Below are 25,810 nucleotides of genomic sequence, written 5' to 3'. Positions count from 1 at the left end.
TTGTATTTTTTCTCTGAGTTTCTTTAGACTTTGTCACTCTGTCATCTGCATTTCCTTATTTATTAGGATAATTACCTGGAGATTCTCTATTGCTGTTTTGTCTTGAAAATATTTTGTCTTTCTGCCTCTCTTTATTTGATAGGTAGGCTATGTGTAATTTGGGTATTTATTTAACCTGTTAGTGGTGGATGAAGAGATCCAATTGCTAAGAGGTCAGAGAAACTTAGATTGAACTAGAACCTCTTCTGTGCTCTTCAGGGAATCCACATGTCACATTATGCCAAGAATCTGAGGAAGGAGAGACTATCAAGGGCAGGCATCTTCAAATGGGTTGTAAGGTCATGCCAGCAAACCCTCTCTTTGGGATCTGAGTTCTTTTGGGACATAGATGAAGAGCCAAATAAGAGGGATCGTGAAATATTGTAGAGTGGAAAGTGATGGGTTATTTGTTTTGTTTTGTTTTGTTTTCTCCCTTCGCCTTTGACTTTAAAAACCTTGGTCAAAGAATTTTTGCTGGGTTTGAGGATTCCATGGTCAGTTAATAGGTCTTATAAAATCACTCAAAGCTTTGAAGGTTCTGTAGGCCTGTCCTATCTTAAATGTGACAGAGGGCCAAAGGGTCATTAGCTATTGAAAGTCTAAGGAAGTTTGTGTGTGTGTGTGTGGTTCTTTTGGTGGTGAGTTATGTGTTTTAGTAGATAGATACCACAGGTCTACTATAATGGTAATCTGATTCTTTCCTTTCTTCTGTTTGTGCTGAAAAATCTTGTACGTTTCTACTGATCATTGTACTTACCTCTTGTTCCTTCACTTGCTAATTTTGTATCCTCAAGCAGATATGAGCTAGGAAATATGAATAATTAAGGCTTTTCAATTTGTGTTGAACAGATGAATGCTTACTATTTCTATGAGTATTAATATAGAAAGGTTTCTAGAAAGGTTATTGTACTTTGCATTTTTCTAAACACTCTGTGGGTACTTGATTCTAAATAACTGGCTTATGTAAATCATATTTTATGAGATCTTTACAATTTGATAGACATAAAATGCCCAATGGCATTTTTTAAACATTTTTAAAAATTATTAGCACATATTGTTTATACAAATTAATGGGTTTCATTGTGACATTTCCATACATGAATATAATGTGCTTTGATTGTATCCATTGATTTTTATAATTTTCTTTTGGTTACTGTTCATTTAGGTTTTGTAGGAATCATTTTTCTTATGTTATTACTCTATTGAAAGCTTAGTAATTTCCTGAATTTGATTTGTAAAAGTTTACTTATATATTAAAAGTTTAAAGCCCTTTGATTAGTATATAAGAGTAAGTTTAACTTACTCTTTTAATTTTGTTACTTGGATTTTTTAAAATGTGGAAGTTTTACATTTTTACACAGTCATATCCATCATTTTAAAATTACTTTTACATTTGCTTTAAGCTAGAAAGTTTCCTCTTATCCAGAAATTTGGTAAATATTCACTTAGTAGTTTTTTCTTCCATTTTTATTGAGTACATTTAATATTCTTTAGTTTGAATTTTAGAATACTTTCTCAAGTTCAAAAAAAATACTAGGATTTTTTTTATTGAAATTGTATTAACTTCTTAGTCTTATAAGTTTATTTTTAGTTTTTTGTTTGTTTGTTTGGTTTTGAATTACTATTCTGTATTGTGATTGAGATTACTATCTCCAGGCCCCTGTTCTCCAGCTCCTTTTGTCTGTAACTGAAATTCTAATTGGTTGTGAAGAGAAGTACTGCTGGATACACCATAGTGAATCTCCACATCATGTACATACATAAGACTGGGATCCTAATTAGAATATGATGCATTTCACGTTTGTATAGATATGTCAAAATTGACTCTACTGTCATGTGTCACTAAAAAGAACAAAAACAACAAAAGAAATCAACTAATCTAACTTATTTACTAATAAAGCTGAGGAAAAAGTCTTGTTATCATCTCCATAGATGCTGAAAGGATATTTATTAAAATCTTTGATCTGTTTTTGATTAAATTCTCTTCATTAAAGAGGACCTGATTTATTTATTTAGTTGTAGTTGGACATAATACGTTTATTTTATTTATTTATCTTTATGTGGTGCTGAGGATTGAACTCAGGGCCTTGCATGTATGAGGCGAGTGCTCTACCACTGAGCCATAACCCCAGACCCTTATAGACTTTTTTAATGTAAAGCATTCTTGGTTTCTAAAATTTAAAAAACTTTATATTTTTAAATTGTTTTCATCAGTTTTTCTTATGAAAAAGATTGGGGAGAATAAATCAAATAGACAATGTGAATTTTCATCTAAACCTGGAAATTCTAGAACAGTTGTTTGTTCTCCATTTTTGGGGGAGTGTGTTATGAATTACTGAATATAGCTAGATATTTGAAAATATATACAATATATATAAACATACATGGAGCGTATGTACGTTCTATACATTTGAAACTTGTTTAAAAGTAAGTACAAAGGTTATTTCCTACTTTTATGTTCAGGGCTATTGTTTCAAAGCTAATAATAAAAAGTACTATCATCTATCTCCTTTTAGGTTGGATTGTTGAAGCAGCAGGTAGAAGACCATGAAAAAATCAAGCAAGAGATGGCCATGGAGTACAAGCAAGAGTTAAAGAAACTACACGAAGAAGTGAGATTTTAGTTCTAATATATGTTGTTTAGTTGTCTCTTTAGTCCTTGAGAATTTTGTTAATGAGAGTCAGTTTCTACCGTAAAATTGAAAGTACTTATTCCATGGGAAGTACAGGGCTAGAGATCTATTTCCCTGTTCTTAAATCCAGGCAAAAAATCCTGCCTGATTATTTGTTCAATACTGCCTAGAACAAGAATTATAAAATATGTTTCTTGTTTGAGTATATGAAGATAATAGAATATTTTTATATAATTCTGTGAAATATTGCAAAAAATTTTAATATTTTGATTTTTTGAGTTAAATCACTTGATAGATTTTAAATAATGGAGGATCAAAAGCAGAATTTTAGGAATAAGAAAATTCTATCCATTAATTCAATTTTACTTAGATTTGGGAAAAACTGCTTTTATTCTGGTTTAATTATTACTGATTATCAGTGCCCCACAGCATTTTGGCTTGAGAACCATAGACCTAGAGAAAAGAAAAATAATTTTTATTTGCTGTTTTTATGGTGGAAGTGGGTGGTAGGGTCTTTAAGTGCAAGCTTAATGTTATAAAACCTAATATTTTCTTTAAAATTATTTTTCTCTTATTTTTCTATTTTTATTAGAGTTTATTTTTCATATGTAAGTTTCAGTTTTGTATTTCAATTGCAAATCTAATATGTTCTCAGTCTATTTTCAGTAGTATTGGTTAGCACTGCTCTTGCTTTCATAATACCAATTTGTGGCCTTGCCACTGTATACTAATTCTTAAATTTTAAATAAATTTGAATAAATAATTTTAAATAACTATGTCTACAGTTAGGCAGACTGAAAAGAAGCTATGAGAAGCTGCAGAAAAAACAAATAAGGGAATTCAGAGGAAATACCAAAAATCACAGGGAGGATCGGACTGAGATTGAGAGGTTAACTGGAAAAATAGAGGTATGTAATAATCACAATAGTGACTTCAGCCTTCATGTAGGAAAATGCTGTTTCTAATGGTGCTGTTTCCTGAAACCAATTTTCTGCCATCTCCAGGACTGCCACTGAGCTATTTCAATGGTGGGAAGGTGAACCACTCTACCTCCTATCATCACCTGGTTCCCTGTGGTTAATGGGGTTACTGGTGATCAGTAATACTCAACAGCGCAGTAGTACCCTTACAGGGCTTTTGGAATGTATAGAGACATTTTTTTGTTTGGTTGTCAAAATGATGGAGCATGAAACTAGCATTTAAGCAACAGGGACCAGAGATCGCAACCATGTCTGAGACTATATTCTAGAAAGGAGTATTGTACCCAGTATCTCCAGTATCTGGCGGTCCTCCATTAGCAGCATCCTTGTCTCACTTACTGTATCTCAAGCAGCTGGTAGAGAAGGGGCTTAGTAAATACTGAAAGTACGTTTTTGTTTTTTTTTTTCTGCATAGTGCTCTGTATATCAGATTGTTTATTCTCAGTTCCCATTTAGATAGAGCAAGGTATTCATCTCCACTTTTCCTGATTTTGTTTTTACTGAGTAACTCCATGGCTATTGTGTTTGTTGGCTCCAGAGGACCTAAGAGGGGGTGGTGAGTCAACACTGCTGAGAATGGAAGGAGCAGCACAGGACTGCCCCTCTTTGTACATCTGTCTTCTCATTAGTTCTTCACTGTACCTAAGAATCACTCAGTCTTTCAGGCTTTCTAAAATTCCCTTCTAGGAGTATGGCACGGGATCTAGGGATCTGCATTTTGTCCAGCTTCCCTAGCTGATTCTAATTTTAGAACAGTTCAACACAAATATTGCTCTCCCCTGGCCCTTTTCATTGATACTTTCTCCCCCGAATTCCTATATCCTTCTTGTTCCTCGTTGCTACTTCCTGACCTTTCTGTTCTTTTTCTACCTCCGAAACCCCACTTTTAATGTTCATGTCATCAACCCATACCACCCACCAGTGTACGTATAATATAACCTATCATAGCTCTTGAGGATTTCACTGTCTACAAGGATGATGCTTCTAATACCCTGATCTTGGGTTTCTTGGCATCCTATTCTTTCTTTCTTGTTTCCTTTTTTGTAACTGGGGATTGAACCCAGTATCTCTCTCTTTCTCTCTCTTTTTTCCAGACAGGGTCTCATTAAGTTGCTAAAGGTCTCTTTTAAGTTGCTGAGGCTGGCCTTGAACTTGTGATCCTCCTGCTTCAATCTTCCAAGTTTCTTAGATTCTAAGTGTTCGCCATTGCTCCCAGCCTTCATACATATATTGATATCTTCCTTGTCTCATTCATTTTTTCCTCTTGTCATTCCTTGTCTTTACCAGTGTTTGCAATCTCTTTAGAATCTCATTTTTAGCCACCATTTCTATCCTTTCAACTCATTTCCTTTAATCCTTTGATACTTAATAATCATTACCCATTCCTTAAAATGATTGAATTGTGGTATATTTCACTGCTCCGTGTCTACTGTGCTCTCACTTAAGAGTCCTTATCCAGTGTGAAGTTCATGGTTATATTCCTTATATTCCCCTCCATCTTCTATGACCCTCTCTCACTTCATTCCTTTTGCTTGTCAAAACCACAGCTCTAGTTAATTCTGCCTTTCTGCCCACTCTGCTTGCCACAAGTGGCTGAACCTAACCATGCTGGAGGACCTTATTTTAAATTCATAGTCGGGGCTGGGGATGTGGCTCAAGCGGTAGCGCGCTCGCCTGGTGTGCATGCAGCGCGGGTTCGATCCTCAGCACCACATATAAAGATGTTGTGTCCGCCGAAAACTAGAAAATAAATATTTTTTAAAAATTCTCATTCTCTCTCTCTCTCTCTCTCTCTCAAAAAAAAAAAAAAAGGTTTAAATTCATAGTCATTTAACTGAAATGACTCCTACTACTACCTGGAATCATACTGTATTTCCTCTTTGTCTCCCAAGTTTCCACAGTGACTCTTTCATACTTCTTTTCTCTTCAGTCTTTCCACACTTGTTCCCATGTCCTCACCTTCAAGTGATAGCTTCCTTTCTGTTCAGACTTCTAACGCTGTGTCTACCCACCTACTTGTGTCAGTGCCCAGGTGCCCTGCCTTCCCTCCCTACTGGAGGAACCCAAGACGTCCTGTAGCAATTTTCCTTCTCTCTTCTGAATCTGCCTTATTGGATCTTTTCCACGAGCATCCAGATTTCTCTCAAATAACCTCTCTTGACCCCTCCCTCCCTCCTCTGTCTCATCTTTCTTTTTCATTTTACAGCTAAATCACTTCAGGCACCTAATCTTGTCTCCAGTTCTTTTCTCCCAGTTTTTCTTTATTTTTTTTGGAGGCGGGGGGTATTTTAAAGTTATATTCCAAATATGTATATGTTAAAATACACCTTACTGTCATGTATATATAAAAAGAACAAATAAAAAATAATAATCTGCCAACTTTCTTGCACATACTCAGTAAAGCTTTTTTCTCCTTGTGTTTTAGAAGCTATTTGCATGGAGGCCTCCACATTCCTAAAGCCTATGGCCACTCCTCAGCATCCTCATTATCTTTGCAGCATTAGACTCAGCTGGTCTTTCCCTCTTCCTCAAAACACTTTCTTGAGTTGGCTTTGAAAAACATCACATTTTCTTCTGTATGTCACACTCATCTTCTGACACACTCATCTGTCTGTCTGTCTATATCTATGTTCACTCCCCTGATGGTCTCCTTCAGTCTTATAGCTTTAACATCGTGTATGTTGACAATTCCCAAATACCTGGCTGTGATCTCTCCTCGTTGTTACAGAGTAACATTAAACTACCTGTTTTACATATCCACTACAATGTCTAGAACTGTGTCAATCTTAGCATGTCCAAAGTAAAGGTCTTGACTTTTTTCTTCATCTCCCCAACACCATTTGCCATTTCAGGTGATGGTAGCTCCATTTCTCAGTTTCCCAGTTCTTTCTTTTGTAGCTTTCTTGACCTTTCTTTTCTCAGCACAATAACCAGAGTGATTCTGTTGTAGTGAAAGTCAAATCATGTCCTATACAAAAACCTTCGAGTAGCTTCTCTTAAAAGCCAGTTATAATTCTGTACATGCCTCATTTCCTGTTAATTCTCTGATCTTGTCTGCTACTTTCTCTTTCAGTCATTCCTTTCCAACCATACCAGCCTCCTTAAACACATCAGGATGTTCCCACTTCAAGGCTGTTCCCTCTGCCTGGAATAGTACAGCTTCTTCTTCATGGCCCTAGATGTTTACTTAAATATTATTTACTCAGTTTGGCTAGCCCCTTTAAAAAATTACAACCCCCATCTCTGAACATTTTATGCTCTGTTTTCTCCAAAAAACAAATTGCCATATAATGTACTGTATGAAGAATGTGTTATATGTTGCCCTTCAATTGAGTTGGCTAGGATTTTGTTTATTAAACATTGTATCCCCAGCACCCACATGAGTACTGGTATGTATAATAGAATGATTGCGAGGATATAAAAAATCTGATTATCAATAATTATCCTAAGGAGTATGAGATGTCTAGAGTTGAGGTCCTAAAGGACCCTCATAGAAGGGACCCTGATAGTTTTTTTTTCCCTTTGATGTACCCCATTTAATAAAGATTGGGTTTATTTTTCTTGATCATGCAATCTGGAGTTGCTGCTGATCCAGCATTAATTTTGAACTCTTCAGTTTTGGGTTATAAATAAAATTTTAGTCAGAATTCCCATGTTATTCAAGATCTTCTGTTGAGGTAATAAAGATTTGTCTATTAAGGATATTGTGTTATCTGAATCTACTTGGTTCCTAAGACTTAAATACTGAGAAGGATTGGGCTACCAATGGACTTACCCATACATGTACTTGAATCTGTTCAGTTCCTGGGTCTGGAAATCAAGAATTTGAATAAGGAGGGTGTATGTAGTCATATTTTGAAATTTTAGTTATCTTAGTAACAGTCTTCTGAAAAATCACTAGAAAATGATAACAACCCTTAGGTGGCAGCAAATCTGTGAAGATGGTTATGGACCCTCTGTTCAACATCTGTGTTTCATACTTTTCACCATTAGGGTGTTAAATTTAGAAAGACAGATATCCAAAGGCACAGTATGAGAGGAATTCAGTATTGCTCTGCAGTTCTGTCAGCTAAGTGAGTAATGGGGCTCCTGCTGTGGAGAAAGGTGCAAGTGTATCCAGGGAAGTGGGGAAACATTAAAGCAAAAGTGAATCTGGGAAGTAGTGACAGCAAGGGGAAGCACTTAAAAGTTAAGTACCTTAATTGGCTCCTCAGGAATTTCGTCAGAAATCGCTGGACTGGGAGAAGCAGCGCTTGATTTATCAGCAACAGGTATCTTCTCTGGAGGCACAAAGGAAGGCTCTAGCTGAACAATCAGAGATAATTCAGGTAAGTTAAGACATTTTAACATAATGAGAGGCAGATAGGTTTTGATTAAATCTGACCTATGGTAATGCAACTTCCTTCTTTCTCAGCTTCTCTCTGCTAAGCCCGCTTTCTTTCTTGTGTAGTAAATCCACTCTCCTCTCCTTATGGGCCTATCCTTTTCAACAATTAGACATGCTCAGGACACCTTCCCCTCCCTCCTGCAGAGCAGCAGTCACACCTCCAGGCTCACTCTTCTAACCAAACTGCCTGCTCCTTTGCTCTCTCAGGTGCACTCTCCTAATCTTGGTCTCTCTGTCCTTCCCTTCTCTCTTCCACTCTTCTCTCTTTTCTCCTTTTCATTGGTCTCCTGGCTCTCTCTACTTCTGTCTATGCCTGGATTTATCTCTCTGATAATTAGATACCTCCACTGAGGTGCCTAAGCTCAGCTGGTCTGCTTGTTTGGAAACAAAAGCTGAGAGAGTCACACTGCATTGCTGTGTACGTAACTAAAAGTAGTATCTTTTTGGTTGCAGAAACACTTAGAACAGTGGTAGAAATTTTTATGAAGAACTAGTAGCTTAAACAAAAATAATGGCCTGCCCTGTAATCCTAGTGACTTGAAAGGCTAAGGCAGGAGGATTTCAAGTTCAAAGCCAGCCTCAGCACTTAGTGAGATCCTATCTCAAAATGAAAAATAAAAAAGGGCTGGGGATGTGGCTGAGTGCTTAACTGCCTCTGGGTTCAACCTCTGGCATCAATAAACAAATAAACAGACACACACCCATATAGATACCTAATTTAGGTATTTGTCTTTTTAGGATATTTGTAGCTCCTTTTTTTCGGGGGTAGGGGAGGTACCAGGGATTGAACCTAAGAGTGCTTAATACACATCCTAGCCCCCCACCCCTTTTTTTTTGACACAGGACCTCAGTAGGTTGCTTTCAGTCTTGCTAAATTGCTGAGGCTGGCTTTGAACCTATGATACTCTTGTCTCAGCCTCCTAAGCCACTGGGACTACAAGCATGCACCACCACACCTGACTTACTTTTTTAATTAAAAAATGAGAACATAGAGGGAAATGAATATTTGTGACCATCTGTTATGTTCTAGACACCACCTCTGCTTCTCTGCTTCCTATATGCAGTTTATATGTTATTTGTTTAATATGACAATCTGTCAAGGTTAGTAGTTATTTCAGTTTATAGAATGAGAGGAGACTGGTTAAGAGAGCTAGACAGAAGTTTTGTTTTTGTTTTTAAACAGGCTATTTGTTGTTTTAAGTCTTCATACTATATTAACATTTTGTTCATTTTCCTGAAATGTCAGCTGTCAGGTAAACTATCAAGAATAGCTCTGCTGTATGTGACTCTACTCAGAATGACAGGAGAGGACCCATAGCAATTCCAAGGGAAAAAAATATATATATTTTAAGGTACAGGAAGCTACTGAGCCTGTACAGGACAACAAAATTCAACAGGATTTTTTGATCTGAGTGCTAAAGTACTATGCAAACTTAATTGCTATAAGATATTGTTCTATTCTAAATATAGCCTTCAGATTGCAAAAAAAGCAATCTTAATTTTTTCAGTTTGCGATTATTTATCCATGGTGTTATTACTGATTGTAGATCCTTTTTTAAAATTGCTGTTTTCCAATTTCAAATTATTATTGTGATTATTAGCTGTCTAATTAAAACTTCATTGTTAGTAAAATGGGATTTTTATTTACCATAATTCAACTAGAGCTAGAATAAGCAGCCTTCAGAGAGCCAACATCTGTTTTCCCTACTAAGAATATGTGAACTATTCTTCTGATAGTTTTGTTTAAACTAAAACTGAATGTTTAACTAAATTGTCACTTATAAATGTGTGTCTCTGTCTCTTTTGGCAAACTAAACAAAATTAAACCTTTCTGTGACTCACTATGTACGATGATGTATATTAAGTTTATTTAGGGGCTGGGGATGTGGCTCAAGCGGTAGCGCGCTCGCCTGGCATGCGTGCGGCCCGGGTTCGATCCTCAGCACCACATACAAACAAAGATGTTGTGTCCGCCGAAAACTGAAAAATAAATACTAAAAAAAAAGTTTATTTAAACATTTAAATAAACGTCTGTGTACTTGTTACCCAGCACTAATATCTACCATCATGTTGCCAGTTTTTTTGTTTTTGTTTTTAGATTGTGATTAAAACATAACAAAATTTGCCACCTAAGCAGTTTTTAAGTGTACACTGAATTCATATTAACTGTATGCACATGGTTGTACCATAGATCTCTAGGACTTTTTCATCTTGCAAAACTAAAACTGTGTACTCTTCCTCACATTTTATGTTTGGCTAGGATGTAACAAAGCAAATCATAGACATTATCATCTTTCCCAACAGATAAGGACTTAAAAAAAACCTACAGTAATTACAGTATTACAATAACAAAATAATATCTTTTTAATATAATTTTAATGTCCAGTTTGTTCAAATTCTCCAGTATCTAAAAACTCCTTTCATTGTTGGATGTAACTTTTATAGTCAGGAGTCTAGTCAAGATTGATTCATTACACTTGGTTGATGTATAGGTCACCATTGAACAATAACAGTAGAAAAGCCAGGAATTTCCGTGGGTAGACATTAACACATCACCACTCCCATTTAAAAAAATTCTTGGTATAATTTATTTCTTGCATATTGTTAGCATCTAAAAATAGAGTTCAGAAGTAGCTTCTTTTTGTGTTACATATTTCCTTGAATTCTTTTTAGTCAGCTATTAAAATTACATATATGTTCATTTTATAAGAATGAGGAAATATAGATAAAATGGGAAATAATATCATCCATCATTTCATCCTAGAGATTCATTATGATTAATATTTTGATGCAAATTTTTTCTGTGCTTATATAATGCAGACTGTTACATTCCTGCACATTTGTTAGAAATTAAGTTGAATGCTCGGATTTGGGATGGGAGGAGTCGTTTTATACTTAAAAAAAAAAATAACAATAGCAAATTGTTGTAAGTTTTGAAGGTAAGTGATGAGTATATGGAGGATCATCATCTTATATCTCTGTATCTTTGTATGTTTGAACTTTTCCATGAAACATAATTTAAAACTGTATAGAGTGTTTATTTTGACAGTCACTATGCTAAGTACTTTATAATACAGTGTTGTAATTTTCAATGCTTTAAGGTGTTTTCTATTTAAAGATGACATGTGAGCAAATGTGAAGTTATCATGATTGCATGGAAGTTCATTTTCCCATTAAATGTATTATAATTTGTGTAACCAATTCCTTATTATAGAAATTTAGTTTAAAATTTTTCAGTCTTATAAATTGTGCTTCGATGAACATCCTTCTATGAACATTTAGGAGTATCTGCCCATTTATCTTTTTAATGGCCCTAGAATGAAATTGCTGCATCAGAGTAGTTGTACATTCTTAAAGATTTTAATGTATCTTTCCAAAGTGCTCTGCAAGATGGATTGATAGGGATGTCTTTCAGCAATGTGTGAGAATGACCATTTCCTTACACTTCCCCCAAACAGGGCACTATTATTATATATTTTTTTAGTTATTCCACCTTTAGGCTTATCTTTTCTAATCTTAAAAGTAAAAAAAATACTATATAATTTTTTAAACATTTTTAAATTTTTTAATTGGTTTTTATTCGTTGTACATGATAGTGGAATGCACTTTGACATATTGTACACAAATTGTGTACATTGATCTGGCTGTACATGGTGCAGAGTTACACTGGTAGTGTAATCATACATGTATATAGGGTGATAATGTCTGTCTCATTCTACCATCCTTCCCATCCTCATCCCACCGTACCACCCCCCCAGCCTCCTCTCATTCCCCTATACACAATCCAAAGTTCCTTCATTCCTTTCTACCCCCACCCCACCATTATGGATCAGTATCTGCTTATCAGAGAAAACATTGGGGTTTTTGAGTTTGCCTTATTTCACTTAGCATGATATTCTCCAGTTCCATCCATTTACCTACACGTGCCATAATTTCATTCTTCTGTAAGGCTGAGTAATATCCCATTGTCCATTCATCTGTCAGAGGGCATCTAGGTTGGCTCCATAGTTTAGCTATTGTGAATTGAGCTACTCTAAATATTGATGTGGCTGTGTCACTGTAGTATGCTACTTTTAAGTCTTTTGTATATAAACCAAGGAGTGGGATAGCTGGGTCAAATGATAGTTCCATTCCAAGTTCTCTGAGGAATCTCCATACTGCTTTCCACAGTGGTTGCACCAATTTGCAGTCCCACCAGCAATATATGAGTGTACTTTTTCCCCACATCCTTGCCAACAACCATTGTATTCTTGATAATTGCCATTCTGACTGGAATGAGATAAAATCTTAGCGTAGTTTTGATTTGTATTTCTCTAATTGCTAAAGATGATGAACATTTTTTTTCATGTTTATTAATTGATTGTGTTTCTTCTTCTGTGAAGTGTCTGTTCAGTTCCTTAACCCATTTATTTATTGGGTTATTTGTTCTTTTTGGTGTTAAGTTTTTTGAGTTCTTTATATATCCTGGAGATTAGTGCTCTATCTGAAGTGTGTGTGGTAAAGATTTTCTCCCAATCTGTAGGCTCTCTCTTCACATTATTATTGTTTCCTTTGCTGAGAAGAAGCTTTTTAGTTTGAATCCAGCCCATTTCTTTAAAAAAAATTTTTTTTTGGTTGTAGATGGACACAATACCTTTATTTTTATTTATTTTTATGTGATGCTGAGGATTGAACCCAGCGTCTTTCACATGCTAGGCGAATACTCTACCACTGAGCCACAACCCCAGCCCTTCCATCTCATTTCTTGATTCTTGATTTTGCTTCTTGTGCTTTAGGAGTCTTGTTAAAGAAGTCAGGTTCCAAGCCACCATGGTGGAGATTTGGGCCTATTTTTTTTTTTTGTATTAGGTGCAGGTTCTCTGTTCTAGTGCCTAAGTCTTTGATCCACTTTGGGTTGTTTTTTGTGCAGGGTGGGAGTTTTAATTTCATTTTGCTACATATGGATTTCCAGTTTTCCCAACATTCAGTTTTCCAGCCTATTTGTTGAATAGGCTATTTCTTCCAATAATACCATCCAATTATTTCTATTGCTTATCATTTTTTAATTATGAGTGAAGTTGAGCAGGATATATAAAGAACTCAAAAAACTTTCCATGTTTCTGTTTTCATGATTTTCCAAATTATTTGCATGTTTTACTCATTTTTTTCTTTTAGGATGTGTGTGTTTTACTATTTTGAAAGAGCTTTTCATACATTAAGTATGAAGTATAAGCCTTTTGCTATTACATTTAGGTTGTGTGTGCTTTACCCAGTTTACTTTTAATTTTGCCAACTAGTCTTTTTTTTTTTTTTTTTTTTTTTTTTTGAGACAGGGTTTCCCTAAGTTGCCTTGGGCCTCATCAAGTTGCTGATGCTGGCTTGAACTTGGGATCCTCCTGTCTCAGTCTCCTGAGTTGCTGGGACTATAGGTGTGTATCACCACACCTGACTCCAGTCTTTGTTTGTTTTTTTTTTTAAACCGAGCCTTTGAAATTCCATGTATATTTTACATCTGAAACATATATCAGTTCAAACTAGCCACAAATTTAGATGCTTAATAGCCACATATGACGAGTGACTACCATATTAGACAGTATAAGCCTAGTATATTAATTCTAGTTAATGAAAATTTAGAATTTTTACTTAAGATGATGTATTTTTCACTGTGCTTTTAAAAAAACCTATGTATTTTTGCACAACTGAAATAGTAAATCAATAAAAGAATGCTATTTACTATGTTGATTTTTCAAAAGTAGAAAGTTGTTTAGATTTGAAGTTGCCAATCTAGATGAACTGGTTTGCTTAGATAAGTTAGCCAATACTTCAGCAATGTAGTGAGACTCTAAACAAACTTATCAAGACCCTATCTCAAAATAAAATAAAAATTAAAAGGATTTGAGATGTAGCTCATTAATAAAGTGCCCCTGGGTATAATTTCCAGTACTAATAAGAAAGAAAGAAACTAATTTCAAATATGTTATGTTTTGGTTAAATCTTCTAGCTTAGGAAATGTCCAAAAACTGATGATAGATATAATCTCCCCTTTCCTTCAAGTACTTTTCCTCAGTAAATACAATTCTTCAGTCTCCCTACCAGATTTAGATAGCATTTTCTGGTCATTTTGAATAATCTGAATCCAAGTCTTTGTATGTATCTGAAAAGAATGTTAAAACAGAATATTTAAACTACATACAACGTAAACATACTTTGGGGGTGGGTAGAGAGTGAAAATTTAAGAAGTTTGGTGATTTTTACAATTTTAATATCTGAATTTCTATCGGAAATAGGATAATGTATTATAGTTCTAATTTCCTATGTGTAGGTGGAATAATGCAACTGTGGTCTTTTTAGTTAGTTGGGCAGCCTCTCTTCTGAAGAATCCCCTTATTTTCTCAATTTTTTTCTACACCTTCCTAAGGTACTTATATTTTTTAGTGAGCTAATGCTTTCTATTTTTCAGTTTTATTTTATTCTTCCTTATTCATTGTTTGTTCTTTCATCATTTCCCTTTTACCCATTGATAATCTGTGTGTTTGTAGGCTCAGCTCAGCAATCGGAAACAGAAATTAGAGTCTGTAGAGCTGTCCAGCCAATCGGAAATTCAGCACCTGAGCAGTAAACTTGAGCGAGCCAAGGACACCATCTGTGCCAATGAGTTGGAAATTGAGCGCCTTAACATGAGGGTTAATGACTTGGTTGGAACCAATATGACTATTCTACAGGAGCAGCGACAAAAAGAAGAAAAACTGAGGGAATCTGAGAAACTATTAGAGGTGTGTTTTAAAATTACTAGACTTGAGGGAAACGTGTGTATGAGTATTCTAAGAGAATAATTAACCTAGAACTAGGTTCCAAAATCTATGGTTCTTCCCTACTCTATAACTGATGGCTCAGATATAGATGGCTGTAATAGTGCCTGTTATGTACAGTTTGATTCCTTGGCTTCCTTTTCTGATGAAATAGAAGAATTGTAATACTGTATAATTTCCCCCTCCCCCCTGAGTACTTTGCAGGCTCTGCAGGATGAAAAGAGAGAATTGAAGGCAAATCTTCAGACTCAAGAAAATTTCATCCGTGAGGCAAAAATGCAAAAGGAGAAGCTACAAGCAAAATTAAAAGTAACTGGCACTCAACACACACCAGAGGCCATAAGGTGTGTTTAATCTTAACTATTATTCATTTTACCTACTTGGTGGTTTGACTTTAAGCATTGATACTGCATGTTCACAATTTTGTGTTTGATTATATTGTGGATTTTCTTATTCAGTTTTGATTTCTAAGTTAGATTTTTGTGGGGTTATAAAACTGTGAATGGTTAGTTTTTTATGCTTTCATTTTGGGTTCCTAACCAAGGCTGACATTTAGAAAGTTAGAAATCCTTATTCCACACTCTTGGTAAAATCCAGATCCGAAGGGAATTGTAGTCCCTTCCTGGAAGACCTCCCTTCCTTGGTGTAGAGTAGGTAATGATCAAGCTAACCCTTTTAAAAATATTCCTAAAACTAATTTTAGTTTTTCATATGCATTAGGGTTTTTAGTGGAAAGTAATAGAGTGAGCTATTTTCCTTTTGTTTAACTTAACTCTAGAATACTTTTATTCTTTCCAGAACTGTCCTGTATCTTATCTTTGATGTATGTGTCAAGAAGGTGATTTTGCCATTTAATCTGGCTTTTCTCCAGGCCAAATCCCAGTTAAGAAGGGAGTAAATTGCTGCTGACTCTTGGGAAGTAGCATTTCTTGACTCTGCTCTCCCAGTATTTTTTTCATAAAGCAGGAGACAAACTGATGAATTCTTAAGAGCTTAATTACCCAAAACAGTTGGGAATAGACTGTGCATTGTTTTTGTTTGCAACGATTAAAGGCTTGTAACAATCATTTGTGTCCTTCCATAGGCCACTGGAGGAGTCCCAGGCAGAAAGGAAGTACACCCCTCAAGGGCAGGAGGACATAGATAGTATGCTTTCCCATCTGGATTTCACCCATGCAAGTGAAGAACTTCTGCAGGCAGAGGTGACTCGTCTTGAAGGCAGGTAGATAATTATATACACGTTTCAAAAACTGAAAATTTTTTTTTGGTACTGGGGATTGAACTGAGCCCCACCCCCAGCCCTATTTTGTATCTTATTTAGAGACAGGGTCTCACTGAGTTCCTTAGCACCTCGCCATTGGTAAGGCTAGCTATGAACTTGTGATCCTCCTGCTTCAGCCTCCTGAGCTGCTGAGATTACAGGTGTGTGCCACTGCACCCAGCTCAAAAACCTAATTTTTAAGGTGAATTTTTGATCACCGTATTTATCCAGTACGGTAATATAATAGTCTCAGTGAAAAGTTTTTTTTTTTCCCTCTAGCATCCACAGATGACTTTTTTATATCTTTGAGAAAACGTAAGCAATTAATTTTTCTGTCTAATCTTTCTACCACCAGATCTACTGGTCTGCTACATCTGTGCCCATAATCTGTGGATGAACAGATAGATGTACTTCTGTGCTCCTAAGATTTACCCATCCATTTGTATCATGTTTCTGAAGCTATTTCCTTTTTTCTTCTACTTCATGAAGTTCTTCGTCTCTGTTAGATCTTTTCCACTGATATAAAATAATCAGTGTAATATCTCTCATTTTGGAAAAAATTAGAACCCTCCTTTAATCCTATATCATCATCAAATTACTTTCACATTTTCCTGCTCTCTTTAAAAATAACATTCTTTAAGGAGTTGTCTGTACTGTTTCTACTTCTTTATCCTTAACTTGTTTAGAACCCCTTTAGTTTGGCTTGGAGAGTTCACAGAACACGTAGTGCTCCTCCTTTTTGTTCTGCCGCCATGTTGAGATTTCCTTGGATGTTAATTGAATCCTCACCAATGCCACACTATACCCAACTAACTCCTGTTGTCCTGCTTCCAACTTTTTTGACTGGGAAATAAGTTTATGTTTGTTGTGACCATATTAATCACAATCATTAATATACTAACATTTTCTGTATGTAGAAGATCAGAAATACTATTATCTTTCAGGGAAACAAAGAACATCAACAAAAAGTGCCATTCTACACTTTTTAGGTTAACTTTAAGTAATACATTTTTTTGTCTTCAGTTTTATTTCTGAATTTGGAAACCACTCAGTATTTTCTGAGTGTTTTCTCTCCATGTTAAATACTACAGCCCACCACCACACGCACATATTTTTGTTTCTTTTGGTATACTCAGCATATTCTTTGTGTGCATTCTTTGCATGTATACATGCTTTAGGTTAAATAAAATAAAGTTCATCATATTTTTTATATTGGAACTGAAGTTTATTACATTTTTTTATTGATGGACTTTTTTGTTAATCTTTTATATGTATATTTATTTTACTATCCTTTTCAGGCATTGAAGCTGTCAGTGTTTCTGACCGGTAGCATTACTTTGGGCACTTGAGCCTCTGTAGGCCCTGATTTTCCCATCAGCAGAGAGTACAAGATGGTTTCTGATTTTTCTTCTCTCTGAACTTCAGTATTTGGCACATTGTAATCATGTACCAAGTACTAAACAAATGAACATTTTAGGATTTTTAGAAATAGGTAAAATTAGAATAAATGGATACAGACACCAGTGTTCAGTAATAAACCAGTGGCTTAAATTTTTTTTCTTTAAAAAAAAAAAAATAGAGTACTATTTTAAATGGTTTGTATTGTTTAGTTCGAACAAAAATATTTCCTAAAACAAGAAATGGGGAAATTTAATTAAGTCTTTTTTGTGCTCTTATATTACAAAAATGATATTTTCAAATGATAGTTTATTTGGTAAGTTGGTTATGTTGATGAAAGAATGTAGATGAATATTAAGTGTTCATGAAACAGTTGAGAACCATATGATGTAAGGGCTGAGGGGATAATGGCTAAATTTGTAGGGAGATAAGCAGTGAAAGACTTATTCTAAGAGGAATTCAAACAAGCAAATTTGAGGCGGAAAATCCAAGAAGAGTTTTACATTCAAACTATAAGAATTGAAAATAAATTGTATTTAAGGTCATTAGGGGAGTGAGGGTTAGGGTCCCTTTAATCTGGGAAATGCTGATTTGATTCTTGAAAGGGTGTTGGCCGTCCATTGCCTGGTGGGAGGGGAAGGAGGTACTTTGTAGTCCAGGAGGTGATACACTCTTAAGAGACAAGAAGCCAGCATAGCAAATGATAAACCATGAGGTTTATCAGCTTAGGAGCAAAAAGATCATATTAATAGAAATGAGCGTGAGGTAAGAGAGACACTATACCTCTCTTCTTAGGTTTTTATATCTGATGAAGTATTGATTCTTGAGTAAGGGTAATGAGTCAGGAACTCTCGAAAAGTTATCCTTGTGGCTATGCATAGGATTGTATGTAATTATGTGTTGTGAAAAGTGACTCTATGGTAACAGCTCTGTGTTGGTGCTCTCTGGTATATTAGAGATAAAAAAATTAAATTTTTGTTAACTTTATGATTTTTTTGTAGCTAGTTTAATTTTAAGCAGAGAGAAGTATAGGTAAATACGGAAATCAAAAGTATTGCCAAACATTTGGATGGTCCTAAAGACATTGGAATAAGATTTAATTTGGGCTGTGGACTAATGTTTTAACATAGTAGCTGGATATTTTCTGGTCATCAAGAAGGATAATTGGAAGACTGAAGTGTAGCTTAGTGGTTAAGTGCTTGCCTAGCATGTGTGAGGCCCTGGGTTCCATCCTCTGCACTGGGTGATTAAAAAAAAAAAAAAGTAAATTAGATAATTTAACTTGTGGGTTTCAGGACTTTTATTTTGTTTTAAATATGTGACTGTGTCTGTGTAATACAGTTTGGAATCTGTGAGTGCAACATGTAAACAGCTGAGCCAAGAGCTAATGGAGAAATATGAAGAACTAAAGAAGATGGAAGGACATAACAATGAGTACAGGGCAGAGATTAAGAAGGTAAAAACCTATATGCCTGGGATCACAAAACTGGACATATTTTTAGACTGAGGTATGGGTTGGGAGGTTAGAAAGGTCTTTATTTATTTTTTCAGAATTGTGAAGGGTTATGAAATGGATCTTGTGGATCATTTTTTTATTTTTATTTTTTTTAAGAGCATACTAGTTTGGTTCATTTTGACAAAATCTTACATGCATGGAATTTGATTTACTCTATTTCAGTCCCTGCTCTCCACATTCCCTTTCCTCCTCCCTCCTCCTATTCCACTTTTCTACTCTACTGAACTTCCTTTCACTAGGTTTTTTATTTTCGATTTATTTTCTACATATACATAAAGGTAGAATTTTCTGTGGTAGATTTATATATGCACATAGCTTTATTTCATTAAATTCATTCCCTCTCCTGTTTTTCCTTCCCTCCCTCCCAGGCTCCTCCTCTGCTCCACTGATATTTTTATGATATTGGATTCTCCCTTTATCCCCTTATTTTGCTCTGGATTCTGCATATGAAAGAACACATGACCTTTGATTTTCTGAAGCTGGCTTATTTCACTTAGCATGATGTTCTCTATTCCATCTATTTACTGGCAAATGCCATAATTTCATTCTTCTTTATGGCTGAGTAAAACTCCATTGTGTAATATAGACCACATTTTCTTGATCCATTCCTATATTGACAGGCATTTGGGGGGGTGGTTCCATAATTTGTCTATGTAAAGTGTGCTGCTATAAACATCGACTGTATCACTAGTAGTATGCCAGTTTTAGTGTTTTATTTTTGTTTTTTTGATTAAAAACTGAGGAGTGGGATAGTTAGGTCAGATGATGGTTTCAGTTCTATTTTGGGGGGGGGGATTTTCTATATTGGTTTCTAGAGTGGTAGTATTAATTTTTAGTCCCACCAAAAGTGTATGAGTGTACCTTTTCCCCCACATCCTCACCACATTTATTATTTGTATTCTTGGTAATTGCTATTCTGACTAGAGCGAGATGAAACTTGGTGTAGTTTTTTTTGTTTGTTTGGTGCTGGGGATTGAACCCAGGGCCTTGTGCATGTGAGGCAAGCACTCTACCAACTGAGCTATATCCCCAGCCCAAAATCTTAATGTAGTTTTGATTCGCATTTCCCTGATTGCTAGAGATGCTGAACATTTTATTTTCATATATTTGTTGGTCTTTTATGTTTCTTCTTTTGAGAAATGTATTTTAGGGTTTTTTTGTTTGTTTGTTTTTTTAACCTGTTTATTGATTGGAGTTAGTGTTAAGTTTTTTGAATTCTTTATATATTCTGAATATAAATCTATAGGGGTTATTTTCAGTGGGAGAAAAAATGTAGTCCAAAGAACCACTTAATATTTAGGAGTAGAATGTGCTCAGGGCAAGTGCCTTCTTTCTTTCGGTATTTAATTATTGTCAAGATAATCAAAGCCTGCTCATTCTGAACTCTAAATGTTATTTTAAACATGTCTCAATGAAAGCTTTCTCTTTTTGAGAAATAATAAATGATGATGAGTATAACCTCCTGACCTTCAGTGTAGATATGGAAATTGGTAAATTGCTAATTTTCTGCAGAGTTAATCCAGGAAAGATGTTGTCCTGAGATAAGGTAATGATACCTTTGTTTATTAACCATTAATATATTTTTCTGTCTAAATGATTTCTCTTAACTTTTGGTGTTTTACTTTCTCCTGTTTTATAGTTGAAAGAACAGATTTTACAGGCTGACCAGAGTTATAGCTCTGCACTAGAAGGAATGAAGGTAGAAATCTCTCAGTTAACTCGGGAGCTGCATCAGCGAGATATCACTATTGCCTCTGCCAAGTGTTCTTCCTCAGACATGGAGAAGCAACTCAAAGCAGAGATGCAGAAGGCAGAAGAAAAAGCAGTGGAGCACAAGGTTGAGCCTGAACAAAAATTCTATGTGATGTTCGTTTTTGAAGGTTGAATTTATTAAAGATGTAATTTCCATGGTATTTAGTAAATTTTTATTAGATACCTACTTTGGTCTCAGGGTATGCTAGTTAGCAAGCAGCCTAGTAAGAATTTTGGGGAGGTGACAGTGGGTGCAGACTTTTGTTAGTGGTGTATGCAAAGTGTTAGGAATACCTAGGGATCGTGGATCTAGATCACTCAATGAGGCTTCCCAGAGGGTATGGTGCCTAAGTTAAGACCTGAGGACTGAATAGGGATGAGCTGGGTGAGAGGGGAGGAGGAGTGTGTCAGACAAGGGAAGTGAGCACAAAGAGGTCTCTAAGAGAATATAATATGCTAGCTGTGCTTGAAACTGGAATACAAGTGGGTTGAGTGGATGGGATGAGGCTAGAAATCAGGGACAGGCCCTGAAAGTTCCAGTGAGCTCTGTGAAGGCTTTCTAGTGTGATCTTTAGGTCAGTAGAGAATGCTGTAGGCAGGAGTACAAGGTCCTATGGTCTCAAGTGGAAAAGGAACAAGGAAGCAAAGAGAGCACTCCCGTGCTGGAATAGCAGCAATATACAAAAATAAAATGGTCTGAGCAGTGGATACAGGATGTAGAGGGAAATGGATGCGTTCTGGAGTTGGTAAAATTGCCTGGGCTTTGTATTTGATTGGACAAAGTAGATGAGATAGATAGATTTAAGGAAAGATGCCATTCAGGATTTAAACTTAAACAACTGGAAAGTGGTGCTCTATAATGAAATTTGGATAAGGATAATGAATTTGTGTGAGCAGTATACTTAGTAGGGAAGTTGGTGGAGGCAATTGATTTGGCTTGTTGAATTTGAGAGAAAGGCTGGATTTTTTGTGAAAATGTCTAATAATCAATGCCACAGAAAGCCTGGAGTTCAAGGTTAAAATCTGGGTTAGCTATGGTAGTCCTTCCTTACATGAAGCTGATGTTTGAAAACTTCTGAGAATCTTAGAGATTATAATGAAAAAGCATAGAATATATAGGGCAGTGACTTGTACCAATCTTAGGATACTTATTACTTAAAGTAAAAATGATATTGGAATGGAGCTTAAAAAAAATTGTAGCATTGAGGAAGCTACCAGATAGTTTTTGGTAAGGAAGAAGGAAGCCAAAGAAGGCACGGATCTTTTCAAGAGGAATAGTCAAGCAGAAAAACTAGGAGAGTTAGGATTGAAAACCAGTTAGTATGTTGTTAAAGAAGTGCAATTGGATGTGATGTTGGAGGTGGAAGTCAAGTTGGAGAAGACTAATGCAGGAAAGTGGTTAGAGGTTGGCCTGTGAACTGAAGCTTTGCTGCTTCATACCTTGTTCATCTTCATGGAATGATAATCACATATATGTTAATTCACCCAGTAAATGCCTTCAACTCATCCTTTTGAAAAGCATGTGTGCTTGTTCATATTGTATGGATATGTGTATATGATCAAAGAATGCAACTTAGCGTGGTAAAAATGGCATGTGCAAAATTTTGTATAATGCATTTGATTATATATGTGTATTTATATAAATATATACACATACACACACATATTTTTTTTTCCTTTGTCAGGAGATTTTGAATCAGGTGGAATCATTAAAGTTAGAAAATCGTCAACTTTCTGAAATGGTGATGAAGTTGGAATTGGGTTTACATGAGGTAAAAAATAGAAGTTTTTCTTTTTTTTTAAAGCCTTTAAAAATCACTTTGTAAATGCTGATGGTATAAAGAATAAGTTAAGATTAAACTAGTGGATGCTCCTTCAGAAATTTTTTAAAATGAGATGAAAACAGTGATGGAAGTGAACAAAATGTGACTTTCCACTCCAGCAGTAGGAAGGTATTATTTTATAACATGTATATGATGATAAACATGTACAGCCTGTGTTCTTAGTAGGGGGCAAGTATATAAAGGACTTGGCATAGTACTTGGCATTGAGTAAATATACAATAAATGCTAAATGATGATTTTATTATTTATTATTTATTATGTTCACAATATCTTTTCATTACAAGGTATATCATCTTTCAAGCAATTTAGTTTTAATTACTTTCTATAAGACATAATTCATTTAATCAAATGTTTTAGAATCTTTTATACTTAAAATATTTTAGTAGGTGCTGTGAAGAATACAGGGATGACTATAATAGGAGTCTTTAAGACATCAGAAGAATTTGGTAGGGAGAATAAAAAATGCATAAAATCTTCTGTGAAACCCCAGAGCACACCATTAGCAACAGTGAGTTATAAACAGTGTGATGCTCTTTTAACTATATTGTTACAAATTCCTGTACTTTTCAAATGATACCTCTGTTCTGATCCATCTTTTCTTTGATGTAGGTCAGATACCCACAGATTGTGGAAATACAGAAAAAAAGAATTTCTACAGAGTATCAGGCTTCCACAGTGCTCCGCATTTGTTCCCAAGTATTGCTAATTTCACAATCAGGAGGCTAAGATGGAAAAAAGTGAAAAAAGCTAGAAGAATACTTTATTTCAACTAGAAAAATGGGGGATTATTTTTTATAGTCTTTCATATGGTAAAATTCTCTAAGCATCAGGAAGTCACAAAGGATTTTAAAACATAAAAATGTAAAATTTGGGGGTTAGGAACAGCTCAGTGGTAAAAGGCCTGCGTCATTATGTGTGAGGCCCTGGGTTCAATCCCTAGTGCCACCAAAAAAATAAAATAAAATTTTTAGATGACAAAAAGATTCCATAAAAAGACTAATAGAAAAAAATCTGTAAATAGATGAAAGGTTAAGATAAAACATTAATATATAAGAATTTCCTACAAGGGTAATAAGAAAAAGATAATCAAATAGAAAAATTGGCAAGTTGATATAAACAGATAATTCATGGAAACAATATAAATATCAAGTGAAAAAAGGAGAACTTTTCAACCTACCTAATAAGAATAATAAAAAAAAAATTCCTTTGGTAATTGGCTTTATGGTGATTTTTAAAAACTATAGTCACCGTTAGCAAATATATAGGGAAATAGGCTTTCTTGTGCACTATTAATGAAAAAGAGAATTGATATGGCCGTTCAGAAGGACAGTTTAGCAATCGCCGTCAAGCTTATAAGTATACATAGTCTCTAAACTTCTGGGTCATGTACATTTTTGATTTTCATAGTCATTGCTGAATTGCTTTTCAGTGTGTTATCAATGTATCCCCAAAGAACCCATCCTATAGGAGCACATGTGCAAAATGGTCATGTCAGTGTTGTGTGCAATATCCAGAATTTCAAAATCTACCAGAAGTATTTATTTAAATGGTTAGTTTGTGGCTGTCTATACTATAAAATATTATGCTGTCATTTAAAATGGCAAATGAAAACATTCATTTAAATCTTGTTTCCTTCTCAAATCTCTAATACTATAATGAAAAGTTTGTGGGGTTTTTTGCTTTTGTTTTTTTTAAAGGACACACACACAAGGATGGGAGAAATAGAAGAGACAATAGCTAAACGTTTTGTCAGGTGGCTGGCTGAGTGGATGGGTAGTTTATGATGTTGGATGCCCTGATAAAGTCAATACTAAGCTAGTCATAAAGAAATCCAGGAATGAATCTGGTTTACACTACAGAATCCTCAAAAGACTCAGACGTTGGCAGTATTTGATTGAGAGTACCTTATCTTATACAGTCATAAGGTATAAGTATACCTTACAAAGGATAAGGTTATACTTACACCTTACTTTCAAATTTAAGAGTTGAGAACACTAATGAGAACTCGAGTCAGACTATGACCAGAGATTCTGTTCAGCTGAATTTTTCCTGACGCCTCCACTTAACTGGTCATACTTGTTTTTTCTTTGTAGTTAGGTATGTGCTTGCTATTCTGTTTTTATATTATCTTTCACATTCATTTATCTATATTTGTTTTTAATAAAGTAATAACTGAGAAATTTATGAAAGGTGCCAGGAAAAGACAAGTTTTATCATTTTTTTTTTTTTTAAAGTATGCTTAATGATATCTGACATCAAACTCTGGGTGTTAAAATCCTGTCAGCAGTTTAAACTTTATCTAGTTTTGAAGTTATACAGTATAAACATGTTATAAATGCCCTTAGAAATAATTGTTACAAAGTCCCCTTTTGTATTTCAACTTGTAAGAAGGCAGAATTAATTTTATAAATGAATGTTTGGGCTAAAAACATCTAATAAATTATCTCATTATCATTATTATCTTTTTGAACCCAGGGGCACATTTACCACTGAGCTATATGAGTTATATCCTTAGTCCTTTTTATTTTTATATTTTTAAAGTTTTGAGAGCATCTTGCTAAGTTGCTGAGACTGGCTTTAAACTTTTGATCCTGCCTCAGTCTCCCAAGTGGCTGGGATTACAGGCATGCACCTCCATTCTCAGTTCTAATCATCCTTAAAAAATAGCAGCTAGTAAAATATTTCCATGTTTTTAAAAACTGGCAGTAGTTTGCAGTTTAGCTTCTCTGTCCTGCAAATATTCTTCTCTAAGATTTTATCTTGCATGAAAAACTTGTTGAAAGATCTCGTAGCTCATTGTCACGGGAACAGAGGTAGTTACAGATATATTTTAAAGTTTATGTTTCTGTTAGGTAATTTCAGAAAATCTTTTATAGAAAAGACCAAGGTGTAGGGCCGGGGTTATGGCTCAGTGATAGAGCACTTACCTAGCATGTATGAGGCACTGGGTTCGATCCCCAGCACCACATAAAAATAAAAACAAATAAATAAAGGTATTGTGTCCATCTACAACTCAAAAACTATTTAAAAAATAAAGAACAAGGTATAATCATTATTAGTAATGATTTTCTCCAAAGATCACTATAATTTTGCAAAATGCTAATTAAAATGTTGTTCTTAGAAAAAAAAAATGGTTCTGTATTACCAAGAAACATATAGAAGTGAAGAGAGAGAAAACTTATGATCAAGTGCTACTATGATCCCACCATTCT

At 35.0% G+C, this 25,810-nt stretch overlaps 1 protein-coding gene across 11 annotated transcripts in view; it reads left to right on the top strand.

Annotated features, from left to right (window-relative positions):
• The window catches only part of Cep63 (centrosomal protein 63), a 52,044-nt gene that overhangs the window by 22,239 nt on the left and 3,995 nt on the right, over positions 1-25,810 (top strand). For 10 of the 11 annotated variants that reach the window (XM_015487024.2, XM_015487026.2, XM_015487021.2 and 7 more), the window contains 9 exons: positions 2,556-2,651; positions 3,458-3,580; positions 7,867-7,980; positions 14,558-14,791; positions 15,032-15,171; positions 15,912-16,049; positions 18,828-18,942; positions 20,642-20,839; positions 22,440-22,526. In XM_015487024.2, coding sequence (XP_015342510.1) covers positions 2,556-2,651; positions 3,458-3,580; positions 7,867-7,980; positions 14,558-14,791; positions 15,032-15,171; positions 15,912-16,049; positions 18,828-18,942; positions 20,642-20,839; positions 22,440-22,526 — 1,245 coding nt within the window. The remainder of the gene's footprint in view (positions 1-2,555; positions 2,652-3,457; positions 3,581-7,866; positions 7,981-14,557; positions 14,792-15,031; positions 15,172-15,911; positions 16,050-18,827; positions 18,943-20,641; positions 20,840-22,439; positions 22,527-25,810) is intronic. The other variant, XM_048794450.1, reaches the window with a different exon arrangement.

The sequence above is a fragment of the Marmota marmota genome, unplaced genomic scaffold, assembly GCF_001458135.2.
Source record: "Marmota marmota marmota unplaced genomic scaffold, marMar, whole genome shotgun sequence".
In the NCBI taxonomy this organism is placed as follows: Eukaryota; Metazoa; Chordata; class Mammalia; order Rodentia; family Sciuridae; genus Marmota; species Marmota marmota.
This window is presented reverse-complemented; position numbering and strand designations above follow the sequence as displayed.